General features: G+C 48.9%; 1 protein-coding gene across 1 annotated transcript in view; it reads right to left on the bottom strand.

Moving 5' to 3' along the window:
• Window positions 1-6,720, bottom strand: part of LOC132808054 (zinc finger protein 850-like) — a 39,370-nt gene extending 32,650 nt beyond the window's left edge. The window contains exons 1-2 of the mRNA XM_060821965.1: window positions 6,673-6,720; window positions 6,046-6,583 (exon numbers count right to left, since the gene is read on the bottom strand). Of these exons, the coding sequence (XP_060677948.1) occupies window positions 6,046-6,575 (530 nt within the window). The 5' untranslated portion in view covers window positions 6,576-6,583; window positions 6,673-6,720. The remainder of the gene's footprint in view (window positions 1-6,045; window positions 6,584-6,672) is intronic.
• Between the last annotated feature and the right edge of the window lie 6,876 nt (window positions 6,721-13,596).

Below are 13,596 nucleotides of genomic sequence, written 5' to 3'. Positions count from 1 at the left end.
TGAGAGACCCCTCCCGGGGTTGGATCTGCAACTCTCACTGTGCTTTTGGTGTGACCCATGATTACAGAGCCTTGTGGGAACCTAGAGGATTTGTAACCCCCACGGGGCAGACGAATAGTAATGCTGTTTTGTCCAATCAATCTGGCAGCTATCAAGATGTTCAGCTCACGCTGAGGCAATGGATACAGTCTTCCAAAGGAATGAGCAGATGGATGCTGCTGCCAAGCAGGCAGCCTTACACCCCAAACTTCTGGTCCCATTGGGTCCCCAGTAAAACCCGGATAGAGATAATATGGGGATCGGAATGCCAGGCCTGGGTATGGGACTGAAATCACAGGGGAAGCCCCCTGCTGAGCAGCACAAACTATGGCCTCAAATAGGGTACTCCCTCGATACTCAAACTGAAATGTGGGTGACCCCTGATGGACTGGTTTGTGTTCCTTCTTTGCTGCTGCCTTTTTCAATTGATTATGTGCTTTATTGTACACACTTGGGCAAGAAGGAAATGGTTAATACTTATTACAAACCTGATGTCACCCAGATTTCCAGAAAGCAGCTGGGAAAAGAGCTGAAGCGTGTTTAATTTGTAAACAAACAGGATGCATGCTGTAAGAGGGATGCCCTGAGGTTGTTAACCCCCTCCTTGCCTGGTCAGCCTTTTTCCCTGTCTACAACTTGCTTTTAGAGTCATAGAGATGTACAGCATGGAAACAGACCCTTCGGTCCAACCCGTCCATACCGACCAGATATCCCAATCCAATCTTGTCCCACCTGCCAGCACCTGGCCCATATCCCTCAAACCCTTCCTATTCACATACCCATCCAGATGCCTCTTAAATGTTGCAATTGTACCAACCTCCACCACATTCTCTGGCAGCTCATTTCATACACGTACCACCCTCTGCATGAAAAAGTTGCCCCTTAGGTCTCTTTTATATCTTTCCCCTCTCACCCTAAACCTATGCCCTCTAGTTCTAGACTCCCTGACCCCAGGGAAAAGACTTGGTCTATTTATCCTATCCATGTCCCTCATAACTTTGTAAACCTCTGTAATGTCACCCCTCAGCCTCTGACACTCTAGGGAAAACAGCCACAGCCTGTTCAGCCTCTCCCTATAGCTCAGATTCTCCAACCCTGACAACATCCTTGTAAATCTTTTCTGAACCCTTTCAAGTTTCACAATATCTTTCCAATAGAAGGAGACCAGAATTGCAAGCAATATTTCAACAGTGGCCTAACCAATGTCCTGTACAGCTGCAACATGACCTCCCAACTTGTGTACTCAATACTCTGACCAATAAAACATACCAAACGCCTTTTTCACTATCCTATCTACCTACGACTCCATTTTCAAGGAGCTATGAACCTGCACTCCAAGGTCTCATTGTTCAGGAACACTCCCTAAGACCTTACCATGAAGTAAATAAGTCCTGTTAAGATTTGCTTTCCCAAAACGCAGCACCTCGCATTTATCTGAATTAAACTCCATCTGTCACTTCTCAGCCCATCAGGTCCAGATCCTGTTGTAATCTTCGCTGTCCATTACACCTCCAATTTTGGTGTTATCTGCAAACTTACTAACTGTACCTCTTATCCAAATCATTTATGTAAATACCAAAACATAGAGGGCCCAGTACCGATCCTTGTGGAATTTCACTGGTCACAGGCCTCCAGTCTGAAAAACAACTCTCCACTGCCACCCTCTGTCTTCTATCTTTGAGACAGTTCTGTATCCAAATGGCTAGTTCTCCCTGTATTCCATGAGACCTAACCTTGCTAATCAGTCTCCCATGGGGAATCTTGTTGAATGCCTTAGTGAAGTCCATGTAGATCACATCTAAAGCTCTGCCCTCATCAATCTTCTTTGTTACTTCTTCAGAAAAACTCAATCAAGTTTGTGAGACATGATTTCCCATGCACAAAGCCATGTTTACTATCCCGCACCAACTGATCCCACACGGACTCCGGACTACGTTCCGACCAACAAAATTTGGACCCAACCAGGACAACCTGTACCTACAACAAATCCGAAGCCTCTAGCAACAGACCTCCCTCCGGATCCTCCGCTCCACCCTTGCAGCCATGCGTCGCTACCTACATTCCCTGCAATCATCCCTACCCCAGCTCAGGACAACTCTCTCACAGATCTCTACTGTTCTTCATCCACAGAAGAATCCATAACCTGACTGCCCCGCATGGGCCCCAGCTATGCCTGCCTCTTCGTAGGATATGTGGAACAGTCCATCTTCCACAACTACACTGGCACCAGCCCCACCTTTTCCTCCGCTACATCGATGACTGTATCGGTGCTGCCTCGTGCTCCCACGAGGAGGTTGAACAGTTCATCCACTTTACCAACACCTTCCACCCCGACCTCAAATTCACCTGGACTGTCTCAGACTCCTCCCTCCCCTTCCTAGACCTTTCCATTTCTATCTCGGGTGACCGAATCAACACAGACATCTACTATAAACCGACTGACTCCCACAGCTACCTACACTACACCTCCTCCCACCCTGCCCCCTGTAAAAACGCCATCCCATATTCCCAATTCCTTCATCTCCGCCGCATCTGCTCCCAGGAGGACCAGTTCCAATACTGTACAGCCCAGATGGCCTCCTTCTTCAAGGACCACAGATTCCCCCCAGACATGATTGACAATGCCCTCCACCGCATCTCCTCCACTTCCCGCTCCTCCGCCCTTGAACCCCGCCCCTCCAACCGCCACCAGGAGGGAACCCCACTGGTTCTCACCTACCACCCCACCAACCTCCATATCATCCGCCGTCATTTCCGCCACCTCCAAACGGACCCCACCACCAGGGATATATTTCCCTCCCCTCCCCTATCGGCATTCTGAAAAGACCACTCCCTCCGTGACTCCCTCGTCAGGTCCACACCCCCCACCAACCCAACCTCCACTCCTGGCACCTTCCCCTGCAACTGCAGGAAATGCAAAACTTGCGCCCACACCTCCTCCCTTACTTCTCTCCAAGGCCCCAAGGGATCCTTCCATATCCACCACAAATTCACCTGCACCCCCACACACATCATCTATTGCATCCGCTGCACCTGATGTGGCCTCCTCTATATTGGGGAGACAGGCCGCCTACTTGCGGAATGTTTCAGAGAACACCCGAACCAACCAACCCAACCACCCCGTGGCTCAACACTTTAACTCCCCCTCCCACTCCACCAAGGACATGCAGGTCCTTGGACTCCTCCATCGTCAGACCATAACAACACGATGGTTGGAGGAAGAGCGCCTCATCTTCCACCTGGGAACCCTCCAACCACAAGGGATGAACTCAGATTTCTCCAGTTTCCTCATTTCCCCTCCCCCCGCCTTGTCTCAGTCAAATCCCTCGAACTCAGCACCACCTTCCTAACCTGCAATCTTCTTCCTGACCTCTCCGCCCCCACCCCACTCCGACCTATCACCCTCACCTTGACCTCCTTCCACCTATCACATTTCCACCGCCCCTCCTCCCTACCTTTTATCCTAGCCTGCTGGACACACTTTCCTCATTCCTGATGAAGGGCTTATGCCCGAAACGTCGAATTTCCTGTTCCTTGGATGCTGCCTGACCTGCTGCGCTTTTTCAGCAACACATTTTCAACTCTATCCCTAATCAGTCCTTGCCTTTCTAAATACATGTACATCCTGTCCCTCAGGACTCCCTCCAACAACTTGCCCACCAATGACATCAGGCTTACTGGACTACACCCTTTTTAAACAGTAGAACCATGTTAGCCAAGCTCCAGTCTTCCGGCAACTGACCAATTGATGATAATAATATCTCAGCAACAGGCCCAGCAATCACTTCTCTAGCTTCCCACAGAGTTCCAGGCCACGCCTGATCAGGTCCCGGGGATTTGTCCACCTTTATATTTCAAGACGTCCAATACTTCCTCCTCTGTATTTAGGGTGTAAGTTAGGGTGGATTAGCCATGGGAAATACGGCGAAAGGGGTTAGGTATGGGTGGGATGCTCTTCAGAGGGCCAGTGTGGAATAGATGGGCCGAATGGCCTGCTTCCACATTGTTGGGATTCTATGACCCTCCCCATAAAGGAGCATTTGATCGGCATCTATCCTGTCAAGCCCCTTTCAGAATTCTACTAGTTTCAATAAGATCACTTCTGGTTCAGAGAGGTAGACAGCACAGAAATAGACCCTTCGGTCCAACTCGTCCAAGCTGACCAGGATTCCCAAACTAAACTAGTCCCACTTACTTACATTTGGCCCATATCCCTCTAAACCTTTCTATTCATGTACCCATCTGAATGTCGTTTAAATGTCGTAACTGTCCCTGCATCTACCACTTCCTCAGCAAGTTCATTCCATATGCAAACCACCAAAACGTTGTCCCTCAGGCTCCTTTTAAATCTCTCTCCCCTCCCTTTTAAAAATATGCCTCCTAGTTTTGAGCACCTCTACACTAAGGAAGAACCCTTTGCTATTCACCGAACCTCCATTCCTCAGGATTTTATAAATCTCAATGACATCACCACTCAACCTCCTGTGTTCCAGTGAAAAGTGTCCCAGTCTCTTGTTATAACCCAAATCCTCCAGTCCTGGCAACATCCTGGTAAATCTTTATTAAACCCTCTCTAATAGTTTTCTTCCTATTACAGGGCCACCAGAACTGTACTCAATACTCTAAACGTGGCCACAACCTCAACATGATGTCTCAACCCCTGTACTCAATGGGGTGAACAATGAAGGCAAGTGTGCTAAATGCCTTCTTAACCACCCTGTCTCCCAGTGATGCAGCTATGCACCTGAATCCTCCCATGTCTCCGTTCTACAACACGACCCAAGGCCCTACCATTACCTGTATAGGTCCGCCCTTCGGTGTTTCAGCAAAATGCAACCCCTTGCTTTTATTCATATCTCTCTCATACATATACACACACATACCCCCCCCCCCCCCAACACTCTCACAGGCTTATACTCTTTACCAAGGATGCACACAAACTCACATGCACACACACAAATAACTCTAAGAAGTGAATTTGAATTGGCAGAATTATGTTTGCAGATACATTCAACTTTGCTCAAAAAGTGCAGAAACTGCAGGCAGTCAATCCATGTAATATTTTATAAATTCCTACTTTGGAAATAGAACTAGTCTGATTCAAGATTGGGGTATGACAGACTCGAATCTCACACCTTTAACACATTGTCTGAGCTGTAAGTCTTTTTTTAAAATAAAACCTTAAGTCATCTCAAGAACGTAACTTAAAAGATGTTCTGGGATTTACAGATTAATGAACCAAAACCTGCAATCCATTCTCAAAGATGGAAGACTCAACAGCAATCTAGGATGGTTCAATATATCCTATCAGTTGCATGACACTGAGCTTTTACTATAAATTCTGTGTGTTTTGATCCTGCTCCACAGCTACCCGGTGAAGGAGCAGCGCTCTGAAAGCTAGTGCTTCCAAATAAACCTGTTGGACTATAACCCAGTGTTGTGTGATTTTTAACTTCATCCAGGCCAGTCCACCACCAGCCCCTCCACATTGTTTCCAACGAACACAGCCCACACCTCCCGATGCTGCCAGTAAACTTTACAATGTTGATGAACTGAAGCACTCCACACTCCTGAGAAATTTACAATTTCTAATGATACTGGCTCCTCATTCACTGCTCCATCTGATAGACAACATTGGCAGCTTAGTGCAGGAGGCTGAAAGAACTGATCAGCTTTAAAACAAAACCTCTTGGAGCTCAAAGCTTTCAAAGAGAGTCTGAGCCGGGGGTAAATTCAGGTAACCTTTATTGCAACCCAACTTTGTTTCAGCTTCAGATCCCCCCAGTAAAAAGGCAGAGAAAAAATAGCTGCTTTTTAAACAGCTCAAGGTCAAAGCACATACACTTCCCCCACCCTCCCATCTCACATTCTTTACTATTGGTTAGCACCCAGTCGTCCCTTTGTAATTGGACCCTTGGTACAGCCGTAACCCGGAGGAAGTATTGCCTCACTCAGCAATTTCAATCCAAGAATGTAACTTGGCCATCACTGTTTCAATTCCCCGACAGGTGAACTCGCTGGTGCCTCCGCAGGGCGGAGGAGCAGGTGTAAGCCTTCCCGCACTGACAGCAGGTGAACGGCCTCTCACCTGTGTGGACCCGCCGGTGGGTCAGCAGGGTGGAGAGCTGGGTAAAGCACTTCCCGCACTCTGGGCAGCTGAAGGGCCTCTCCCCAGTGTGAACCCGTTGGTGGGTCAGCAGGGCGGGGGAATTGCTGAAGGCCTTCCCACACTCGGAGCAGCTGAAGGGCCTCTCTCCTGTGTGGACCCGCCGGTGGGTCAGCAGGGCAGAGGAATTGCAGAAGGCCTTCCTGCACTTGCGGCAGCTGAAGGGCCTCTCCCCCGTGTGGACCTGCTGATGCCTCAGCAGGTTGGAGGAATTGCTGAAGGCCTTCCCGCACTCGGGGCAGGGGAACGGCTTCTCCCCGGTGTGGCTGCGCCGATGAGAGTCCAGCGAAGATGGGAAACAGAAGCTTTTCCCGCAGTCATCACACTTCCATCGTTTCTCCAAAAGGTGGGATTCCTCGGGTTTCTTCATGGCCGATGCTTCAGTTACACACAAACAAGTCAACAATTGAACTCCGGAAAGAAGTAGAAATGGCAAAGGGGGCGAGAAAAGAGAGTGCCGTACTCACAGATCTTAGACAGAGGAAGGGGTTTGCAGTCTGGGTGAAGCTCAATGTAGATTCAGACAGAGAGGAGCAGGAGGAGCACCTTCAGAAACTCATGTTCCAACTTCCGCATTCAGACGATGAGATGGCTCTGATTGGCAGGAGGACCAATTTGGTTCTGGTCCTCCACGGTTCCCTATTGGACCATCAAAGGAAGGTCGGGCGCCTTTTTTTTGCGGGAAACGATGAGCATGCCCAGAGTTTTGCTGACACCGGTGGGCATGCGCACTACGTTGCTGACACCGGGAAACATGCGCAATATGCTCACTGGGGATGCTGGTCAGATTTCAAGAGTCCAAATGCCAACAGGAAAAAAGGGGTAGAGGCACAATTTGTTTTTCATTGTGGTTCGACATTGCATTGTTTTTGCATTCTGTCTGGCTGCTCAACTTTTGTATGTCTTTTTCCCACGTTGGAGGGCGAGTCCTGAACTGGAGGGCATGGGTTTAGGGTGAGAGGGGGAAGGTTTCTGAGGGGGTAACCTGTTTGCACAGACGGTGGTGCGTGTCAGCCAGAGGAAGTGGTGGAGGCTAGTACAATGATAATATTTAAAATGCATCTGGATGGGTTTATGAATAGGACAGATTCAGAGGGATAAGGGGTCAAATGTTGGCAAATGGGTCACTAGATTAATTTAGAATATCTGGTCGGCATAGACCGAAGGGTATGTTTCTGTGCTCTGTGACGCTATTTCCAGATCGTTGGAACCAACTTCACAAGACAAAGACTACGCCATTCCCCTCTTACATTCAAGATCAGAGTGGTGCTGGAAATGCACAGCAGGTGAGGCAGTATTCATGGAGCAGGAAAATCAACGTTTCAGGCAAAAGTCTCGAATACTGTCTCACCAGGTGTGCTTTTCAAGCACCACTTTAATCTTGACTCTCATCTGCAGTCCTCACTTTCGCCCATTCACCCCTTCCAGCCTGTCCTGAGCAGTGGCCTGACTGTGCTGATTTCAGTGAAAGTTTCAGGTGGATTTCAGCAGCTCTTTTTAAAAACTTGAACGTGCTTTCTGGCGTTAACGGTGTTTCTGAAGATATCATTTTAGGTATTCTCAATTTTGAAGATCAGCCATTTCTCACCCCTCCCGACTCCCAGGTAGAGTCATTGCTACCCATTCTCTCTCTCTCTCTCTCTCTCTCTCTCTCTCTCCTTTGAAGGGCTTGATACAGAGGTCAAAGATGATTCGAGGCTCGAGGCTCGAGAAAGGATGGGTGGGGCGGGGCCGGGCCTGGGGAGCAAAGACAGAATGGATGGGGGACAGAGAGAGAGAAAATGGCAGTCAGACGGTGGGGTAGAGAGAGAGAGAATGAGTGGGGTTGACAGAGATTGAGCGGGGGAGAGAGAGTGGGCGTGGCGGAGAAGTGGGAGATGGCACAGGGCAGGGTGACACTAGGCACACGGATACACAAGATGGTCACTGAGCCATCAGTTGGCCAACTTGACACACAAGATGGCCGCCGGATCACAATACTGAGAGAAACAGCAGAGCAGATACAGACACTGCCTGAGGGCCACCAGAATGCCAGCACAATGGACTCACAACCCAGGTGATTAGTTGAAGGCGGGTGGGGGAGAGAATACACATGAGTAATGAACACTACCCGCCGAAGTGTCTGGGTCCGGCCAACACCTCTTATAGAAGTGCTAACAGCTTGGTACAGACTCAATCCCAAATGCTAATAGCCAGGATTGCAGGAATCCTCCTTCTCAGGAAGAGCAATTAGCGCCCATTACTACAACAATGGATTTCCATGCAGACATTGAAATGGACAATGTCTTCACTGAAACTGACAACGCCTGTGCGGAAATTAACAAAGGCTGTGCCTGAACTGACAATGGTTGTATCAACTATCAACGATTCTGCAAGGACTACCACAAACACATCATGTTACAAAGACAATAATCTCATCCCTGACCGATTGTATCACAAGATGGATCAAAGTTTCTTGACGTGTGCTCCGGGTGGAGAGAAGTCTCGTAGCTGACACTGTGCTGTTGGTGTCTTTCTCTCCCCGGAGCCCCGGGATTTCCTTGTGCAATAAACTCTGTCATTGAACCGCAATTCTGACTCCGAGCCTGGTGTTTTTCCCCACAACAGAGGAGAGAGAATGGGGGTGAGGGGAGAGAGAATGGGGAATTGAGGAGAGAGAATGGGGGGGGCGTGAGGAGAGAGAATGGGGGTGTGGAGGGAGAATGGGGGGGTGGGGAGGGAGAATGGGGGGTGCGGAGAGAGAATGGGGGCGTGGGGAGAGAGAATGGGGGAGTGGGGAGGGAGAATGGGGTCGGTGAGAGAGAATGGGGAAAAGGGGAGAAAGAATGTGGAAAGGGGAGAGAGAATGGGGGAGGGGAGAGAGAATGGGGGTGGGGAAAGAGAATGGGGTAGAGGAGAGAGAATGGGGAGGGGAGAAAGAATGGGGAGAGAGAGAATGGGGGAGAATGGACATGGGACAGAGGGTGTGGTGAGAGAGAATAGTGGGGGGGGCAGACGATGGGGAGAGAATAGATGGAGGGGACAGAGGATGGGGAAAGAAACGACAGGGATGTACAGGGTTGCGTGAGAGAGAATGGACAGGGTGTTCAGAGGAAAGAGAGAGAATTGACAAGAAGCTGGGGCTGGAGAGAGAATGGACGGGGGGCTGCAGTGGGCGGAGGCAATGGACAGTGAGCGCTGAGGGAGGTGGGCAGAACAGACGAGGGGCTGTGAGTGGCGGGGGTGAATGGATAGAGGGTGCTGGACTGGCGGGGGTGAATGGACAGGAGGCACTTTGAGTGGCCGGGGCTAATTGACAGGGGGCACTCAGGGTGGGGGGAGGTAATGGATAGGGGGCGCTTGAGTGGCAGGGGAGAATGGATGGGGTGCTGTGGGTGGCAGGGGAGAATGGATAGGGGGCGCTGGGGGTGGCCAAGATTAAAAGGGTTAATGACAGTCAACAATTATCAGATTGTTCCTGCAACAGAAAAACTTACACTGAAGGCTCCCAGAAGAAGGGTGTCTCATATGTATTCCTTCAATTAGTTTTGAAATATTATTGTGTATCTTAAGTGTTAAGGTATACCTGCCATATAGAGAGATGGCTTTGGTTGTTGGAGGTCAGTCATCTCAGTTCCAGGACAACTCTGCAGGAATTCATAGGGTAGTGTCTTAGACTCAACCATCTTCATCAATGACCTTCCTCCATTATAAGGTCAGAGGTGGAGATATTCACCAATAATTGCACAATGTTCAGCACGGTTCACAACTCCTCACAAACTGAAGCAGTTCAGTTTGAAATGCAACAAGATATTAACAATATCCAATGGGCTGATGAGTGGCAAGTAACATGTATGCCATTCCAATGCCAAACTGACTCATCCCCAAAAGAGATAATCTGGCCACTGCCCCGTGATATTCAACAGTGTTACTGTCACTAAACAGCCCACTGTCAACATCATTGGGGTTTACCATTGACCAGAAACTCAGCTAGACTAATCACAGACACAATGGCAACAAGAGCAGGCAACAGGTCAGGAATACTATGGCGAGTGACTCACCTTCTGACTCCCCAAACCCTGTCCATCTTCTACAAGGTACAAGTCAGCAGTGTTATGGACTACTCTCCCACCAGCTTGGATGGGGGCAGCTTCAACAACATTCAAAAAGCTTAATACCATCCAGGACAAAGCCGCCTGCTTGATTAGCACCATCTCCACATACATCCACTCCCTCTGCCCACTGTTAAGAAGCAGGAATGTGTTTGGTGTACAAGATGTACCACGGAAATTCACCAAAGATCCTGAGAAAATACCTTCCAAACCAACAACCACTTCCATCCAGAAGGATCAGGGCAACAGATACTTGGGAACACAACCTCTTGCAAGTACCCCTCCAATCCACTCACCATCTTGACTTGGAAACATATTGTTGTTCCTTCAGTGTCCCTGGGTCCAAATCCTGGAATTCCCACCCAAAGGACATTGTGGGTCACCGTACCATTATGGATCACAGCAGTTGAAGAAGGCGGGTCACCACCACCTTCTCAAGGGGAACTAAATGCTAGCCAGCCAGCGATGCACATGTACCATGAGTAACTTTTAGTAAATGATTGAAACAGAGGGTTGGAACCTGCAAACTAAACAAAAATCGAGATTCAGGTGAAACAGATATAGGGCTTTGATTCTGTCTTGATGTGAGGACAAATAAAGAGTGCTGCACTGATACTGAATTGGAAATAGTGTTTAGAGTTGAATGCCTGCAGTGTTTCACTCAGTGTACCAATCTAATATCGATTAAAGATTAGTTCCTGACGAAAACATCACCAACATACAACAAAAGACGTTTAAGAAGGCATATGGAACGCTTGATTTCATCTCTTTAATGGTTGATGTAACACCCACAATCCCATGCGATCAAGAAACCGTTCTATCGGTCCTGAGCAGTGCTTATGGTGCGCATGTGTGAAATCGATTTGGGGCCCCGCCCCTCATCGCTCTGATGGACGGGGAGACGAACCTTTGGCAAACCCTGAAGGACCGGAAGGAACCTGGTCCTCCTGCCAATCAGAGCCCTCCTATTGTCTGACTGCGGATGGGTTTGACCATGAGCTTCTGAAGTTGCTGCTCCACCTCTCTCTCTGAATGAAGGTTGAGCTTTATCACAGATTGCAACTTCTTTTCTCTGTTTAACATCTGGGAGTACCGCACTCTCTTTTCTCGCTCCCTTTCCCATTTCTTTTCACATCCTTGGGTTCAGCTGTTGGTTTGTAGGAGCTGAGGGAAAAAGAAAGTCAATCGAGGTGAAGGGACAGACTCTGGAAAAGGTTGGTCTAGATCTGTGCCTGTTAATGTTTGACAGGCTTTGTTTCCTGAACTTGAGACATTTACTTGTCTGGCAAAAAAGGATGGCCTCTTGATCCATGTTGGGGATGGAAGGGGATTATGCTGTGGGTGACTTGCTCGTAGTAGTCCAGTAAGTATTGGATAAGTAATCATGACACACAAACCTTGAGTTATTAACTGTTTATTCGGGAGCTCACAGGGAGAGCCAAGACAACCTAATAATCACAAGTCACTCCGATGACAAACAAATTTGTGTGATTATACAGGTCACAATCATTTAACAATTAGCAATCTGTTAATTGCAGGATATTGAGCAAACTGAGGCACTTTGCCCAGTCACGTAGTGTCTGGACAGTGTTGGTTAGAATCTGTTAAGTATACAATAGGTCCTTGCAAAGAGAAGGATATTCCCTGGGAAGGAAAGAATTTGTTTATCAGGTAGCAGTACAGCTGCAAGGCCGAGTGTCTCTGTTGAGCCTGGGAAACACAATCTTAGCCTGGGAAACAGAAGCTTTGGCAAGCAGGCACTAAGCTGAGATTGAAAGTGGTTTCCAGGTTTTTAATATGTGACAAAATACCTGACCAGAATATAATAATTCTCCCACAATTCCTTCCTTCTTTCCTTTCACCAAATCAGGAGGTCAGTTCAGAGGAACCGGCAAAAGGAGGGATGTAGCAGACCCAGTGGGGCTTGTTGGCGATGGGGGTTTAGAGTCGCCAAGGTAACTGTCATAGTCCAGGTCACCAGGATCAGGAGAGAGAGTGTCAGTGAAACCATCCATTGGTGCGGAAATGTCAGAAACGAGAAGCGGCACAAGTTGGGAAGATGCTGGGATATTCGGCATCAGAAGGCAGCTGAAATGGGCACAGCACTGTTTCTGGAAAATAATGCCATGTGCCCGCAGAACAAAACCAGCAATGAGAAGCACAAGGCCCTGGAAGAGAGCGGAAGCCCAAGAGCCAAGCCAGCCACCCATCCATGTCCAAAGGTCCCAATGGGGAGTCGTGTCATGGAGGGAGGAGGCTGCCTTGCCAATGTGGGCGGCAATGTTAGTAATGTTGTCACTGGAGTCAGGGATGTAGGTACAGCAGTCAGAGCCGATAAGGGCACAAGTGCCTCCTTTCTCGGCTAACAGGGAGGCGAGGGCCATGTGACTTTGGAGAGCAATGGTGCGGACAGTGACCATCCCTGCATTGAGCAGGTCAAAGGCTGAAGATGTGGCATTGGCAATCTCTTCCAGAGTGGTAGCAATTCACTAACCCTCAACCTCAAGGTGGAGGGTAACATAGGGAGGGGAGAAGGTAGCGAAAAGGTGCTGAAAAGTTGTGAGCGCTCTCTTGATTTGTGGTTTGGAAGTCTCAAAAGGCAAAGTGTGGGAGTGGTAAAGGAAAGGGACAACATAACCTAAATCCCAGCTGCCAGTCCAGGAGGTAGGCAGCCAGGGGGAGGCCGTATGGCCACAAATGAAATCAGTGTCAATGAAGGGCAACAAATGGTTGCATTGGGTTCCAATCCAAAAGGTGGGAAATGGGGAATTGATGGCGGTCTTGTTGGGTACCCTGAGGTTAAGTACGCTCCTGTCTGCAGTGGGCTGGTAAGCAGTTAAAGTAAGGAGTAGGGAGTGCAGACACTTACTGAAACCAGCCTGCCATCCTGAGGGATGCTTCCTCTTGATGCAAATACTTCCTAGATGTGGAGTCCTGGCTGTGAGATTGGTGAGGAACAGGGAGGGGGGTGTACGGGAGGGGTTGTATTTTTTTTCTCTTCTCTACCCCCACACTACTGCCTAACTGCGGGAGTGCTTATATTTCCCCCCCACACCCATGTTGTGTGTGTGCAGGTGTGAGACACAGTGAGAGACAACAAGTGCACAAATCTTTATTCACCTTCCACCACCAGGAAGAATGGAAACACCTGAGTGGCCAGTGACAAGCAGTGCCCCTCTCAGAGGGCAATGCTGCATGATCACATAGTGAGGGGGAGGGCAGGGATCAAATTGGAGGGGGAAATAATACACTCCACTCCCTGCGGTGCCCACCTCTCTCTGAATAGCCCAAAGGTGTAGG

This window comes from Hemiscyllium ocellatum (genome assembly GCF_020745735.1).
Source record: "Hemiscyllium ocellatum isolate sHemOce1 chromosome 27 unlocalized genomic scaffold, sHemOce1.pat.X.cur. SUPER_27_unloc_3, whole genome shotgun sequence".
In the NCBI taxonomy this organism is placed as follows: domain Eukaryota; kingdom Metazoa; phylum Chordata; class Chondrichthyes; order Orectolobiformes; family Hemiscylliidae; genus Hemiscyllium; species Hemiscyllium ocellatum.
The sequence above is the reverse complement of the archived record's forward strand: the minus strand, read 5'-3'. Positions and strand labels throughout refer to the sequence as shown.